Source organism: Poecilia formosa, unplaced genomic scaffold, assembly GCF_000485575.1.
Source record: "Poecilia formosa unplaced genomic scaffold, Poecilia_formosa-5.1.2 Scaffold3, whole genome shotgun sequence".
In the NCBI taxonomy this organism is placed as follows: Eukaryota; Metazoa; Chordata; class Actinopteri; order Cyprinodontiformes; family Poeciliidae; genus Poecilia; species Poecilia formosa.
In genome coordinates this window covers 5,024,616-5,039,701 of record NW_006799942.1, presented here as the reverse complement: position 1 = coordinate 5,039,701, position 15,086 = coordinate 5,024,616, and the positions used below count along the sequence as shown (strand labels likewise).

General features: G+C 36.0%; 1 protein-coding gene across 1 annotated transcript; it reads left to right on the top strand.

The window, feature by feature from the left end:
• Window positions 1-262: 262 nt before the first annotated feature.
• Window positions 263-12,265, top strand: LOC103140860 (multidrug and toxin extrusion protein 1-like). The gene is made up of 15 exons (XM_007556209.2): window positions 263-358; window positions 428-576; window positions 935-977; window positions 3,052-3,096; window positions 3,559-3,656; window positions 4,259-4,356; window positions 5,489-5,602; window positions 6,133-6,200; window positions 6,281-6,389; window positions 7,181-7,256; window positions 7,340-7,409; window positions 7,496-7,628; window positions 9,680-9,774; window positions 11,164-11,268; window positions 11,348-12,265. The coding sequence occupies exons 1-15, from the start codon at window positions 290-292 to the stop codon at window positions 11,720-11,722; spliced, it is 1,647 nt and encodes a 548-aa protein (XP_007556271.1). The 5' UTR covers window positions 263-289; the 3' UTR covers window positions 11,723-12,265.
• The last annotated feature ends 2,821 nt before the right edge of the window (window positions 12,266-15,086 follow it).

Sequence of the window (15,086 nt, the reverse complement as noted above, 5' to 3'; positions counted from 1 at the left end):
CTTTATGTATTGAGAATTTTATAGATAATTGCTGACATGCCTCTACTCTCTTAAAATATAACAAACAATTTAAAACTTCCCATATTTATTGTATTTACACATTACTGTACATATGTGTATTCGTAAGATCTATTCTTCTAACCCTGAGTAGTTTGTATTAAACTTAAACTGAGTTTGCAAAGTTGATCACAAAACATCTTTTAATTGTAGGCAAAATCTAGACATTTGCGTGAACATCAGATTTAACGTGAAACATCTCATAACTGAGTTTTGTTGTCTGTTGCTTTAGATGATCAACGTGACAACAACTGCAACGGGCTATGGCCTGACGATGGCGTGTGATACTCTCATTTCCCAGGTGATCCGAGCGCTCCGTCGGTGATTTATTGTGCTTGAAACAAGCCACTGAAACGTCTCTGTTTTGCAGACATATGGCAGCAGGAACATGAAACGTGTGGGAGTTATTCTACAGAAAAGCACCCTGATCCTGCTGATGTTTTGTCTGCCTTGCTGGGCTCTCCTTGTCAACTCCCACAATTTACTGCTCCTTCTTCAGCAAAAGCATGAAGTAGCCCGGTATATCCTGCAGCTCTGATATCTTTATACTCTGTCTGGGAGAAACTGTGGTTTAGAACATAAAATACAAAAAAGGCTTATCTTCATCTTCAAGGCCAACGCTGACAGTTAAATTATCTTTAAGCAGTTTATTATTCAGCTTTCTACCTTTACCAGTGGACGAAATCTAGTAAGACCCCAAGTGAAGATTTCTATCTCTTTAGTTCATTTATTACATTTACAAACACAATAAAGCATTGATTTGAAAACATAATTTTCATTCTGCAGAAACAGGGTATGAAAAGTCAAAAATCTAACTGTGTTTATGGCACTTATTGAAAAGTGTTTCTTTTTTTTCTTTTCTTTTGCAACATTTCAGAATTGCCCACCTTTACGTGATGGCGTTTCTTCCTGCTGTTCCAGTGAGTACAATAAACTGAACTTGTCTATTTATATTTAAATATAAACTAAATACATATTTAAAAATTATGCATTTAGCCAGTAAAGCAATTCAACAGAAGTACTAAAAGCTGCAGTTTTACCAAAAATGTTCCACAGTGGGGAAGTTGTAGTCAACGTGCCGTCCTGTTTTAGCTTTCCACAATATATTCTTTCATATTGAGGCCAAAAAGTTTAACTTTGGTCTCATCTGGACAGGACACCTTCTTCCACGTGCTTTCTATTTCATACAAAGCTTTGTGGTGAACTTTCTTTCAACAACGACTTTCAAGTGTATCAACACTTCTTGCCGTTCTTCCGTATGCTCCAAATTTTAACACCTGACCTGTAAATCTCTGAAGCTCCTTCAGGTTTAGCATGGGACTCCTAAACCCATTCTCCATTGTCTAGTCTCAATCTAACTGGTTAATGTCTGGTTTGGTTCTTGCCAAGTTGAGTTTAGCTCCACTAAATGTGAGAGTGAATATGAGCAAGAACATGAGCGGGAATGTGGGATTGTGGTTGAAGCTCAGATGGTGTAATTTTGCACATATATCCTTGGGTGCCAGCAATCTCTCTATATATTTGTTTGTTGTGAGCTGCTTGGTTCAGCTGACAATGTATGTGCTCTTCTGCCACAATAGATAAAAAGGTTTGGACCTGAAGGTTTGACGGTAGAATTATCAATCTGCAGCTCGCCATCTCATCAGCTACTATATGGCCTGAAAATGATGGTGGAGATGCTGCTGTTAGAGGAGTTTCCGTCACTTTGCTCATCTAGTGACGTAAATCATGTGCCAATCAATGAATGCAGTCAGCTGTCAATCAAATCCTTGCGTGCAACACACGGCTTGAGGTGTTTATGAAAAATGAGGAGGAACTATGGTGGACCTGGTAATAGAGACGTGGCTTTAGCTGCTTTTCTGATCGATAATCATTGCTTGTTTTGACAATCAGTAGACGTCCATATCTTGATAGTGTTTTGAAGGTAATTGATTGTACTTGATGTAATTGTCCCTGTTACCCGAGTAAAAAGGTCTGAATACTTTTTGCTGGTCAACCACACAACATGCCAGATGAATACACTGGAGCTTATAGTTGGATGTGACAGAATGCTAAGATAGTTCTGGGGTTAGAAATAGGAAAAAGAAATCATTTGTCATTTAAATTGTAGGGCTTTCCACAATTTGCATGTGTCCAAAGTTTTGCGGGTGTCCTTAGGTTTCCTGCAGTGGCATATAGGGGAGTCTGTGGTGTGTGGTTTCATACAAAAAAGAATACAAACATCCATGCTAAATTTGTAAAAAAAAGAAAAGAATATGCAGAATCAGGTGAAAGCCAGCTCATTCATACATTAAATCTTCTGAACTGACGGGTGCACTTTCTTTTTTACCATGGCTGTATGATCATGCTTAAAAACAAAGTAAAGCTTAGAATATTAGGAATTTGTTGGCTTGATAGTTCTGCCATTCCTGGTTATCTTTTCATTCTCATTTCTAATGAACTAAGACAATCCAGCAGTTGAATAATGCAATTATTCAACTGAGATGGATAAGAAACACAATTTCCTTTTAAAAAGTCGATGCTGCGGGGTAAACTGTTTTCATCATGGCTGACTTTCAACAAAAATAACAAAGACGTGGAATACCAAGCTCTTCTTGCCATCTATGAATTTAAAGCTTTTTAATTAACCACTGATTTTGCTTTATTTAAAAACTTTGCCGCAATTTGGAGGCGTCACAAAAAATATGAATCAAAGGACACTGAATTACCTCCTGAAGCACATTAACCTAAAATCTGACTGTAGAGTTCACTCTTGAATGTTTAGTTTCCAAAGTTCATCCCACTTTACATGTATTTCATATTTTATTCTAAGATATATGACATTAAAACAGTACTGTTTTATTTACCTACTTATGCACTTAACACTAAATAAGACATTTGAGAATCATAGGTCTCAAGATCATCATAAAATTGTAATGTTTTAAAGATACTGCACACCAAGAGATATATGAGATCAGTCATATAAAAACTGACTTTTGTCTCTTTTTGTTCCAGGCTATGTTTTTGCATCAGCTGCAGGTTTCTTATCTACAAAACCAGGTACTTTCCCGGAAAAAGTATTTTTCTGCTCAGCTACGTTACATCTCAAAATCTGAGTTTGTGGAAACTTTTTAAGGCAAAACCTTTCAACCTGTTTTGACAGTTTAACTGTATTTCTTCTCTGATCCCGTTTTTGTTTCCTTTTACTTATTTTATTGGTTTACCTAGTTTATTGGTGCAACAGTTTTCTACTAAACTTTCCATTTTGCTACCTATCTTCATGATGTCAGACATCATGAAGATAGTCCTCCCTGACTGGTTTATCAGATTTGATCATTATGATATATTTGACTAAATGATCCATTAATATTTAATCTTGTTGGATAATTTCTTTGGTGTACATTTTTCTTATACATGTGCTATTTTTTTCTGTTTTTCAAGTTTTATGGCCAGCCAGTGTTTGAAAATTGTCACTGCAGACTTCCTTTCTAATTCTAACTTCTATATTTTTGTATCTATCAGGGGATCATTCTACCCCAGATGTACACAGCTGCAGTAGCCAACATTTTGAACTTGGGGATCAATTTTCTTCTTATTTCTGTGCTCGAGCTGGGTGTAATGTAAGTGTGCCTAACATTTCCTGCCTTTGAAATTTTGATGGACTTTGTATCGACTGATATGGTATCAAACCTCAGAAGTGAGAACAGATAAAATACATAATAATCAATAAATGAAAAGAGCAGGAAGTCAAAGAGAAAGGGAAGGTATGCATTCAAGAGAAGCATTTTTTTCTACATTTTATCTTATAATTTGTCTTTGAAGGGTAATTTGTTTTTTGTTCACACCGAGTCAGCAGTTCACTGACGTTTATTATTTTTGATCTTTATTTAGAGAGAAAGGGTCAGAATAGGGCAAAAACAGACAAGAAAGAAATGTTACGGCTCATTCCAGATTCCAGCTGTACAAACATTTGATTCATCAGCAATTTGACCAATCGGGCCTCCCTGTTCGGGTCGCGTCTCCCCACTTGCTCCATATCAACCAGGGACACCTGCTAAGGGCCTATTGAATGATCTTACCGTCCCTTTATGTGCAAGTCGCAGTGTATGTTTTTCCTCTGTATGGTTCTGCAGAGATACACTTGTAAAATTACATCTTTACACCGTCTGCCGTAAACCAGATTAAGAAATAAATCCGTTCTGTCGTGTGTGTGTGTTTGCAGTGGATCAGCGGCTGCCAACAGCCTCTCTCAGATCATCATTTGCCTTCTGTTGTTTGGCTACATCAGGTGGAAGAAGCTCTATAAGCAGACATGGGGAGGTAAGATCAAGAGGCTCTTTTATCAATAGACTGTCACAAAAATATACTTGGATTCTTTATTTCTGTTAATTCTGATGATTATGGATTGAAGACAGTGAAACAATTTTTTCACTGTTTTGCCTGAATTACACCATTGTTATGTGGCATGGAGGTGATCAGCATGCAGATCTGCTGAGTTGCTAATAAAGACTTTCAGCTCTTCTGCATTGACTATGGAGACTCAGAGGTGGACAGAGCAGCCAAAAGTTTGTACTCAAGTAAGAGTAGAACTGCTTCAGCATATTTTTACTCAAGTAAAAGTAAAAAATAGCTGTCTAAGAAATTACTCAAGTAAGAGTAAGAAAGTATTTGGTAAAAAGTCTACTCAAGTAGCTGATCAAATTATCAATCATTTAATATTTAAAAATGACACAACCAGACGGACCAAATTGTAAAGTTAAGTGGAAACTTTGGTATTCTAAGGACCAAAATGACAATCATTCATATAAGCAGAAAAAAAAAATATTACAAAATCAGATGAAAGAAGTTTTTTCCAAATCAGTTTCTTTCAACAAAGAAAAAAAAAATTGAACAAAAACCGCAGGAGTGTGTCTGTGTCTGGTGAATGTTTGGTTAAAACATGTTTGTTTTCCATTCACTGGGTAGAAAATCCATAAATAACAAATAAAATGGTTGTGGCTCATGTCCTGGATACATCTGTGTACTTTGGTTCTTGAAACATTGACTCCATTTGCAGCACAGACGTTGTGATTGTCCCTAAAACCTGAAATGAGTAAAAGCTGCAGTTATAACCATTGCTAATACATCTTTTCTACCCCATTTTTTCCTTACGCCTAACTTTCCATTGATACATTTTATAGTTTCCTTCCTTGTAAAAGGTTTGTTTGACTATCTACTGTTTTCCAGATGATTCTATGGAGCGTGAAATATGATTTCTATTTAAAAAATGTTTTTTTTTATAACTATTCTAATGTCATACATTTTTTTCCTCAAGTTTAGTTAATTTTGTTAATCAAAATTAATGTCTAAAATTAAAATATAAGATCCTGACAGATTAAAAAATATTACAGATATTTATCTGGGTTAATGGAGTCGTGCTTTTTTCTAAGAATCTGGATAAACCTTTTTGCAGGTTGGTCCACTGAATGTCTGCAGGGCTGGGGTTCCTACATGAAGCTGGCCGTTCCCAGCGCATTCATGATCTGTTTTGAGTGGTGGGTCTGGGAGGTTGGAGGCTTTCTTGCAGGTTTGTGTTTTATATTTTCTTTTACACAATCGCATCACAATTTTGACAGGATATCTTCAAAATCGTCTTGGCAGACCTGATAGAGTTTCTGTAAATTGGTTTCTTGGAATGGAGCAATGATTCCCAGCCTGTGGAAATCCTTAATATGATTTATACATACAGACAATAAAAGAAACAAAAACATTTTAATCATTGTATGTTGCTTTTACACCTACATCTGTCAATTACAAGTCTGTTCATGGGATACAACTCAACTAAAAGAATTAAGTAAATTTATGATATTGGCTCAATTTATTTATTTAGAAATGTGCTTCACCTGCACACATATTAACTCTTCACAGTTAAATTGTCAGATAGATGCATCATCCTGAAATTTTTTTTTGTACATTCTTTTTATTGAAAAAGGTAAATCCTACTTGTTATGATGTATTGATTTAGTTTTGCTCCAGTCTAGTAATATCTGTTCCACTTGCTGACATGCTCTTTCCCAAACTGTTATACTCAAACCCAAAACTTTTGATTATTTTTAGGTTGGCTTGGAGAAGATGACCTGGCTGCCCAGCATCTGATGGTAGAAATAGGAGCCATAACATACATGGTACGCATCATTAGAAAGAAATGATCACCGGGGTTATTTACAAACATAACCTGGACTGAATAACATATGCTTTCTTGCAGTTTCCTTTAGGTATCCACGCTGCAGCCTGTGTGCGTGTGGGGAACGCTTTGGGAGCCGGGAACACATCAAGAGCCATAATCACCTGCAAAGTTGCCTTAGTTCTTTCAGGTATGAAGATACTTATTACATGCATTTGAAGTAGAAAGAATCCAATACATTGCTTTAAAAACATGTGACATGCACAAGTAATCAGCCATTGATTGATACATTTGATGTGTATTTGATGATTACTCTTGACGATTTTAATGCTTGTGCTCGATAAAACGGCTCGTTTGCTGTTCCCAACATGATTAGTTACTGCGTCATGTTTTTATCACGGAAAGCACTTTGAACTGCCTCTTTGCTGAAATATGCTACATAAAGAAACTTGACTTAAAGGGTCTTTCAGTGTTTAGCTTCATCTTCTTCAACTTTAACCAGTTTCTTCTGCTACAACCACCATATTTTACTGTGGTGCATTCAGAGTGAGGTCAGTCGAAGTTTTCTGTCACGTATGACTTTTCTTTATTCCACATATTTCTTGTGTTCCTTGAAAGGCTTCCAGCAAACTGCAAATTGGATTCCTTATTGCTTTTATTTTGTCAATCTTCTGTATATTTGTGAAATGTGTGACTAAACAAATCCCCCTTAGCTAACTCAATGATGCTTTGTTTTGGTCTGTCACATGATCACCTCTAAAGTTACAGTTTATAGTTATAGTTTGTGGTTTGAAATTGACAAAAAGTGGAATTAATGTTAGCAAAAGACATTTTCAAAAATTAAACAGCTCTGACACATTCCTACTGGAAGGAAACCGCTTGTGTTATATCCAACACATATGATGGTTATGATCATTGCGCGTCTCTTAACACCAATCTTGAATAATTTGTAAAGTGTCGTATCTTTTCTTTGCACCACAGGAGTGCTGGCTCTGTTCCAGGGGTTCATCCTCGCTGGCTGTAAGTCCGTCATTGGCTACATATTTACCTCAGACGAGTGAGTCTTCAAGCCAACACACATTCATTCCCATGCAGTGAATAAGCAGCTCTGTCTTGATGTGCTCACCTTGTCTTCTGCAGCAAAATTGTGCAGCTCGTATCAGACAACTTGACAGTTTACACATTTCTTCAGTTCCTTGATGCTCTTCTGGTATGTTTTACTTTTGTGTTTTATTTTAATTTGAATTTTTTTCCATCAATTAAATGTTCTTTTAAATATTTTTTGGGATCCTTCAGTGTGTCTGCTCAGGGATTCTTGTTGGATGTGGGATGCAGAAAATCGCAGCCGTGTCAAATTTGATATTTTACTACCTCATCGGCCTGCCTGTCGGAATAGCACTGATGTTTTGGGCCAAGCTGCGAATATTAGGTAATTTGTTCTTGATAATCTTTTCTGTCCATATCACCACATCACAACATCAAAAATGCCTGCATATGCTCTTGTCCAAACATTTTGCAACTGGTGCAGAGACAGCTGGGTGTTTTGTGTCGAACCTTAAATTAGGATTAACCAAAAATCCTGTTTTCCCCGGACATGCTGACATTCTGTGCAGTGCATCCAGCAGCTTTCTGTTATTGTTGAAAAAGTCAAGGTTTTCATTGTTTGACCAATAGACATACTTAAATTGACTAGTGCGATACATGGAATACCACAGCCTTTTTTTAAATTTCCTAACGGTTGGTTTTTATTCAGTTATAGGCAAGATGCTTTATGGACAAAACACAAAATAAATGTACTTTATACTGTTCTGGTCACAACAAATGGGTGGCAAGGTGAACTGTGCACACAGCTGTTACTGCTCAACTTTCTAAGCTACAAAAGACAAAATGTTCGGGATGCACCAAATTTGATATTTGATATTGATACTGCTACTATGGCAATGTTTTTACCAACATGATAGAATTAGATATATTGCCCGATGCTTTCTGCTTCTGTGTAATCTCCCACAATCCTGCCCTGCATCACAATCACTGTCACATGACTCAATAAGTACCACATAACCAGCCCCCTAAACACAAACAAATGGCAGCAAGATGGAAATAAAATTGGTTGTTCATTTTGGCGCAGATTTGCTTATTGGACCGATACTGATATGTTAAAAAATAACTGACATTGACCAATACCCATGTTGATTGTTTCACCAAAGTGTTTTATGACTGGGCCAAGTGTCCTCTTTTTTGGATATTAAAATATAACGACCACCTTAAGTTTTCACAGTAAACTGGAAACATGTCTGGGTTCTGCCTTGTAGAGAGTGAAACCTGAAGACACGATTCTCAACTGGAAACAGGTTGAATCCTCCATCTGAGTCAGAGACGTCGCAAATGAATAAATAAAATCTTGCTGTCGTACAGACGATGGACAGACTTATTGGATTTTTGTCTGCAGGAATGAGGGCGTCACCCTAGTTTGTTGGGGCAAAGAAAGAGCCAAGCTGAACGGTAGCTCTGGTGATTTACTGGCCTATCAATTTTACAACCTTCATCTGTGGCTATCCCGACTAAAACAATAACATCATGGATACAAGTGGCTGTATTGAGCTTCCTCCAGAGGGTGCCTGTGTTTAGCTTGATCAGTTTTATCAAACGTTATCCGCGTCAGAAATGCATTTTTGTTGGATAAAGCAAACAGACGGATGCTTAAAGGTCAGATTTAATCCATTCAGTGATTCCTTCATGATAATTTCATAGTGGCAGAAACAATAATTGAGATTTCGAGCATCACTCTGCAGCATGCAGTCACACTAAATTTACTTTACATTAATCAGCATGTTGCCCTATTTTCTTGCATTTTCTTTACAATTGTTAGTACATGCATACTGAATGACCGGCTCCTAAGAAATAAATTGGGAATTATGTTCAATGTTGATATTTAAGCTCAAAGTTATTTGTAAAGTCTAGTGAGTCCATCCACCACTCTTCCAAGCATTCATCATTTTTCTTCCACAATTTGCCTCCTGCTTTTTGCTGTCCACTTAAATCAGACCTACACAGACCAGCATCACTCCTTTGACCTTGTGAAATAAGATGATTATAGTCTCTGTTAATATTTCCTTTGTTAATCAATTAGGAACATCATAAAAAGCCTTAGGAAAGCGTGTTGGATGTACACATATTTCAGACTTTTTGATTTCATCTTCTAACTGAAGGCAAAAGCTCTTTAAAGTAACTCAGACAATGGATTTGAAGCTTACTGTATCTGTGAATAATATTTGTTTTGTTACTTTAAATAGATACAAAAACAGGCCCAAGAGCAGAAATACTGTCATGATGAGTATTTCAGTTTGATTCAATAATAAAAAATCTCAAATAAAATTCAGTTAACTCATTTGGTTACATTCCTTTACTTAAATCAAAACTTGCTTAAGAGCGCAGTAGTTATTTGTCATATGTGCTAATCGTGCTAATCTGTCTTTTCAGGCTTGTGGCTCGGTCTCCTAATTTGTGTTTTCATCCAGACGGGTTTCTTCCTTGCTTTGATCTTTAAAGCTGACTGGAAAAAAGTGACGCAGAAGGTGAGCTATTCTCTTCTTTCTTTATAAACATATACAAATGTTCAAATAAGAAGTGGATTCAATAATAAAAAAAGAGATATTTTGAAGTCAAACTAAGCTGTGATATATATGTTGGACCTTCATTTATGCTTTTTAAGCATTTTTCGATCTGTTGTCTTTCCAAACTGATGTTTTTTTCTGCTGTACCAAGTTTTTTTTTGTTACTATCAACATTTTTCTAAGGATTTGGTTTGGTTTGCTCTCTTCAGTTTGTACCAACAAATTACTAATTTACCATTGCTACTTCAAAAAAAACCTAATTACATACCTGTGTACTTCGGCTTTTGCATATCTGTTTGTTCCACTTATTCATATAACATTTAATGGTTACATCAGCGTACGTAAAAATAGTCATTCTCAGACTCTGCAACACATTTGTCAGAAGGATGAGTCCTATACTCACATCAGGAAATTACTCCAGTGAGGAAATATTTATTCAAATAAAATTTTATTGAGCAAACAAATTATTGCATGTATTCAATGATCGTATCTATTAACTCTAAGGTCAATTTCCTGAAGTTTAATTGAAGCAGAAGAAGCGCAAACAAAATAAAACAAACTTAAGTCAAAATAATGTTTTAGGATCTTAAGCCAACTATAATGTACAAATAAAAAAAATCATAAACTGTAGAACATTAACATATATTTTTATGCAACTACTGCTTTGTGTGCATTAATTTCCTCTCTGAGGATTTATTTAGCGATCATTTAATTTCAAATGATCACTAGTTAATAGCTAAAACACCTTTGTTGAAGCTTAAGCAGTTTATTTATAGTTTGTTTATAATCTGACTGTAGGTGTTAATTCCCTTTTGGAAAAGATTGTTCTTGTGAGTGAAAGGTCAGATATGATGTTAATGGCAACAACACAGATGATCAAACCTAATCTAATAAAATCAAAATAACTGCCATTATCATGAAAGAAATTTACAGGACCCACAAAAAGTAGATTTAGAGCAGATTACAGAAAATTACTCTACATCCTCAGTTATCAAAGCAGGGACAAAACTTCTAGCTTGCAGCAACACATCAGTGCACGGTTGATAAGAAATGTTTTCCTTTCATGCCAGAATAGATCAGCTGCCAAACAAACAAAAGTGTAAAAGCATGAAATTGCAAAGTCATGAAATGGTGAACATCTTTTTTAAAAAAAGAAAAAAAACATTTTGTAACCTTTTGTCAGAATGTGGATAATTATGACAAAATACTAGTCTACTAACAATTCCCACTGAAGTCGTTCCGCGTGCAACTATTATTTTTGTAACTAGATCTTTTATTATTTTCTGGATCGTTTTTTGTAAATGACTTTTGTATTTGTGCCTAACTGGACATCTCGTTAACATGCTTTAGGCTCAGACGCGAGCTGGGAAAACTGTGGTTGTGGCCCCAGTGCGTCCTGTTAGTGCAGTTCTAAATGAAGCGATCTTTCCGGATGTCATCGACTGCCCAGATTCGGTGGGTACACATTTCTCTCTGAAGCTTTGTATGCAAACCTCGCATTTTCTATAATATATTTTATTTTGTTATCCCAAAGGCCCAGGAAAAGAGTGAAGCAGCTCTCAGAACAGAGGGCTACAGTCGGGTTAATACCCAAGATCAGGAGCTGAAAGGAGGCCGTGAGTCAGAGGAAAATCACACCAATGCTGCAGTAAATGAGAGAGACACAGAAAAGAGCAAAGAATCATCTGACTCCAAAGCTGCAGAGAAGCTCTCCACCTCTCAGCTGATCATGCGTCGGGGACTAACTTTGCTGTTCTCAGTTCTTATTTTGATAACAGGAGTTGTATTCCAAATTGCTTTTCCTGTAGTAGCACCCAGTGCCCAGAGTGTGGCCAACGCCACCTTGAACTGGGTTAATTTCTCCACTCCTACACCACTGGATGCACTGAACCTGACTACAAGCTTGTGAGCTTCTTGGAGTGGAGACCCCTGCTGACAACATGTGGTTACTGCACTGGGGAGAAACAAAAGGCCTTACTGGCCAGCTGCTGAGTGAATCCACAGAAGCCAGCAAGCGATATGAAACTCCACTGACTCTAGCAGGAAGAACAAATGTTTTGAAGTAAAGACCGGGTTTTAGCTCTCTCAGTCAAAAGTACATGGCTGCACTGTGGTGAGGAGCATTAATACAAATTCCTCACCAGCACACTAAATATAAAGTGCTAAATATGCTGCTATCAGTGACGTGCGGTGAGCTTCATGACTGGTGAGGCTCCACCAGAGTCAGATGTACAAATCAAAAATCAAATATGGAAGCTATATTTTCATTTTGACCATAACTAATTAAAGCTTCTAACAATATAATAGCAAGAAAGATAAAAAAATATGTAAAAAGGTACAAATTTTAAATTATTTGGATGTTTTCCTTGGCTGACCTCTCTTTTCTGATTAAAACTGAAAATCATGTATGATCTGACCTTTATGTTATACGTATATCTCTGTCATTCTGTTGTAAAAAGAAAAAAAAAAGTCATCGTTTTTCATTTACCTTTCATTATCAAAAATCTAGCAGCCAAAGAGAGTGGCTTGAGCAGTGGTTTATCTGTATTTACCCCCTTGACTGTTTTCAGTCTTTTCAGTGCGTAGAAGAAGAGCACCTGTTGTGTCTATGACGCTCAGCACTGCCCCCTATCAGTGAGTCATGGTACATCTTGTCACACTTCAAGCATTTTCACTGCAAATTTATGGCCGATCATATAGACTAAATATGTCACACTCATTAAATTTATCAAACAGACTGTGGAATGTCAATATAAGTAGAAAATGTGTAATTAAACAAGTACACTGGAATGTGCCAATTCATTCAGTTGTGTGATACAGCGACCCCAAAGGTCACTTTTCAGTCTTTGTGTCCTCTGGACTACTTTTTTACTAAATGGAACATAGTTTTTAACTTTAAAAACTTAAAAATTCATATTTGTTTTAATTTTCTCCTCCAAATTTATGATTACAACAATGGCGTTTAAAATGGTTTTGCTCTTCAAGCGGGTAAGATGGTCTTGACTACTGCCAGCTTCTGATTGGTTAACTTGTGCATTAAGTAGCCATTAATCTGAGTGGGTAGATAAAGGCAGCGTGTGACCATAAAGAAATTAAATAAGTCGAGAAATAACTGTATAATTTTTTTATTTATAAATTGACTTTTATTTTAATTATTGAAACCAACAGCAATATTAATTTAAAGATTTATTTACTTTTCTGAATTTTGGCACTTTTGGACCTCCATACAAATATGGCATGAACATATTATTGATTTGGTTTCTGTGTGCACTGCCCTATAGAGTAAAACCTTAACCCTTAAGTCATTTTTATCATGTTTTAGAAAACTAAACATTGAGTGTAAATATGTATTTTGTACACATGAAAAAATTACCTGAACAGATGTAAATATAAATCACTAAATAATATGTTAAATAATGGTTTTATTTTTGTGTCATTATAAATTTGTTCTGAGTTTTGTCTTGGCATGATTGACTAATTAAAAACATTTTAAATGAACAATGTGATTGTGTGTACATTTTATGATCACTACCAATAAAAATAATGAAGTCAATAAAGAGAAATCAGGTATGATGAAGTGCAAAAGTCAGACAGATATGACACTATATGATTAGTTTTAAGTAAATGTGGCAGTTTTTGGTATTTTCTAAAGGCAAAAAATGCATGCGTCATGGCTTCTATGTTGCATAGACATAAGATTACCTCAATTTTACTGATGAAAACTGAATTTCAACTATTTATTTCCAAATTAGGATTCATCATTACATAAGCACATGCTAGACGTTTCCCAACAACATGACACAACAAATAAGGTAGCATCATTTCTTAAGAAACCATGGTACACCATGACTCTGAAATACAATTGAGACAGGAGATTTTTGTCTCTTTCCGCTTGTTAATGACGCCACAGCATGTTACTGATTGCAGTCTCTGGAGGTAAGTAGGCCAAGATTGCAGTCTCTGTGAGGAGCCTCTGGCAAGATCTCCGCTGATGAGCAAAATGTGTCCATGTATGAATCCAACCTGATTTCCATATTGAATAACAATACATTATTTAGCATTTTATAGGACTAAAACAAAGAAGTGTCTGCTGTAAGAGTAGTGTCTCAACTATGATCTGGCTTCATACTGTATACAGATACCTATCAAAACTCACCAGAATGGGATACAGTTGTAATAATTTAGCATGCTGAAAGGAATGCTCTAAAGTGAACTTTACTGTTCACAATTTTCGACATGGCATGACTCATTGCACACTGTGTTTACTTGCATGTAGCTTCATGTGCATCACATAAAGAAGCAGATCAGCTACATTCGGAGGAAGTTAAGAGGAAACGAAACAAGCTGTTTAAGTTTTGACATTTTTGTACCGGGAGATAGCACTGTGCAGTGAAAGAGTATCTGCTCCCTTACATGTTTCCATTGCTTTTCAGTTTTATTACAACCTAAATAAATCTAAATGTTTTAGGTCATCAAGCAGTTTCTAACATCAAATAATGATTACCAGTCTGAATAAGAACTTGTCCTCTGAACCAAATAATTAGAGGTTTGCCTTTAGGAGTTTACAATTACTGGAACAGAGTTTTTATATTGCTTTGGGGGAATTTTGGTACACTCTTCTTGCAAAATTAATTGTTTTAATTAAGACACATTAAAGGGTTTTCATGTTATGTACTTATGGTTTCACCAATATCAGTATCAGTTTGTTGTATGTTCCCAGAAGAAACAAAGTTGATCATCAAACTATCACCTGCATGTTTGACTGTCTGAGTTATTGTATTTCTCCTGTCGTAGCTTTATGACAAATGTAATGATACATACAAGTTCAACTTTGGTTTTGTAAAACAACAACATATCTGTTGGTGAAGATATTTTTGTTACAAATTTGAGATGGGTATTTTTATACCTTTAGGAATGTAGGATTCTCACCTTCAAACTGTCTGGCTCTGACTTTTCCTCACTGTTGAATCCCAAATACTCCAATTTGGTGAGGCCAGCTGTTCATTAGATGCTGTTCTGGCTTCTTTTTAACCTCCTGGATGAGTTGATGTTGGACTCTTAGAGTGAATTTGGTTTCCTTAAAGTAGAACCTTTCAAAAACCTTGGCATTCTTGATGACCTAATTTTTATATATTTCTCAGAAACTGAGATTGCATTAATCATTTCCCAAAATTCGCATAGCAAACTCATTCATTAATGAAAAAAAATCTAACAAATTGTTCACAGTTAACCAGGGTGAACCATTTTACTTATGCCCGGTTCGTCCCTGATGA

Bases quoted from the DNA above. Each gene is read 5' to 3' on its own strand.
- LOC103140860 (XM_007556209.2), top strand. From the start codon at position 290: ATGATCAACGTGACAACAACTGCAACGGGCTATGGCCTGACGATGGCG. The intron at 6,201-6,280 runs GTACGCATCATT...GCTTTCTTGCAG, and splicing joins TAGGAGCCATAACATACATG to TTTCCTTTAGGTATCCACGC. The intron at 9,775-11,163 runs GTGAGCTATTCT...AACATGCTTTAG, and splicing joins GGAAAAAAGTGACGCAGAAG to GCTCAGACGCGAGCTGGGAA.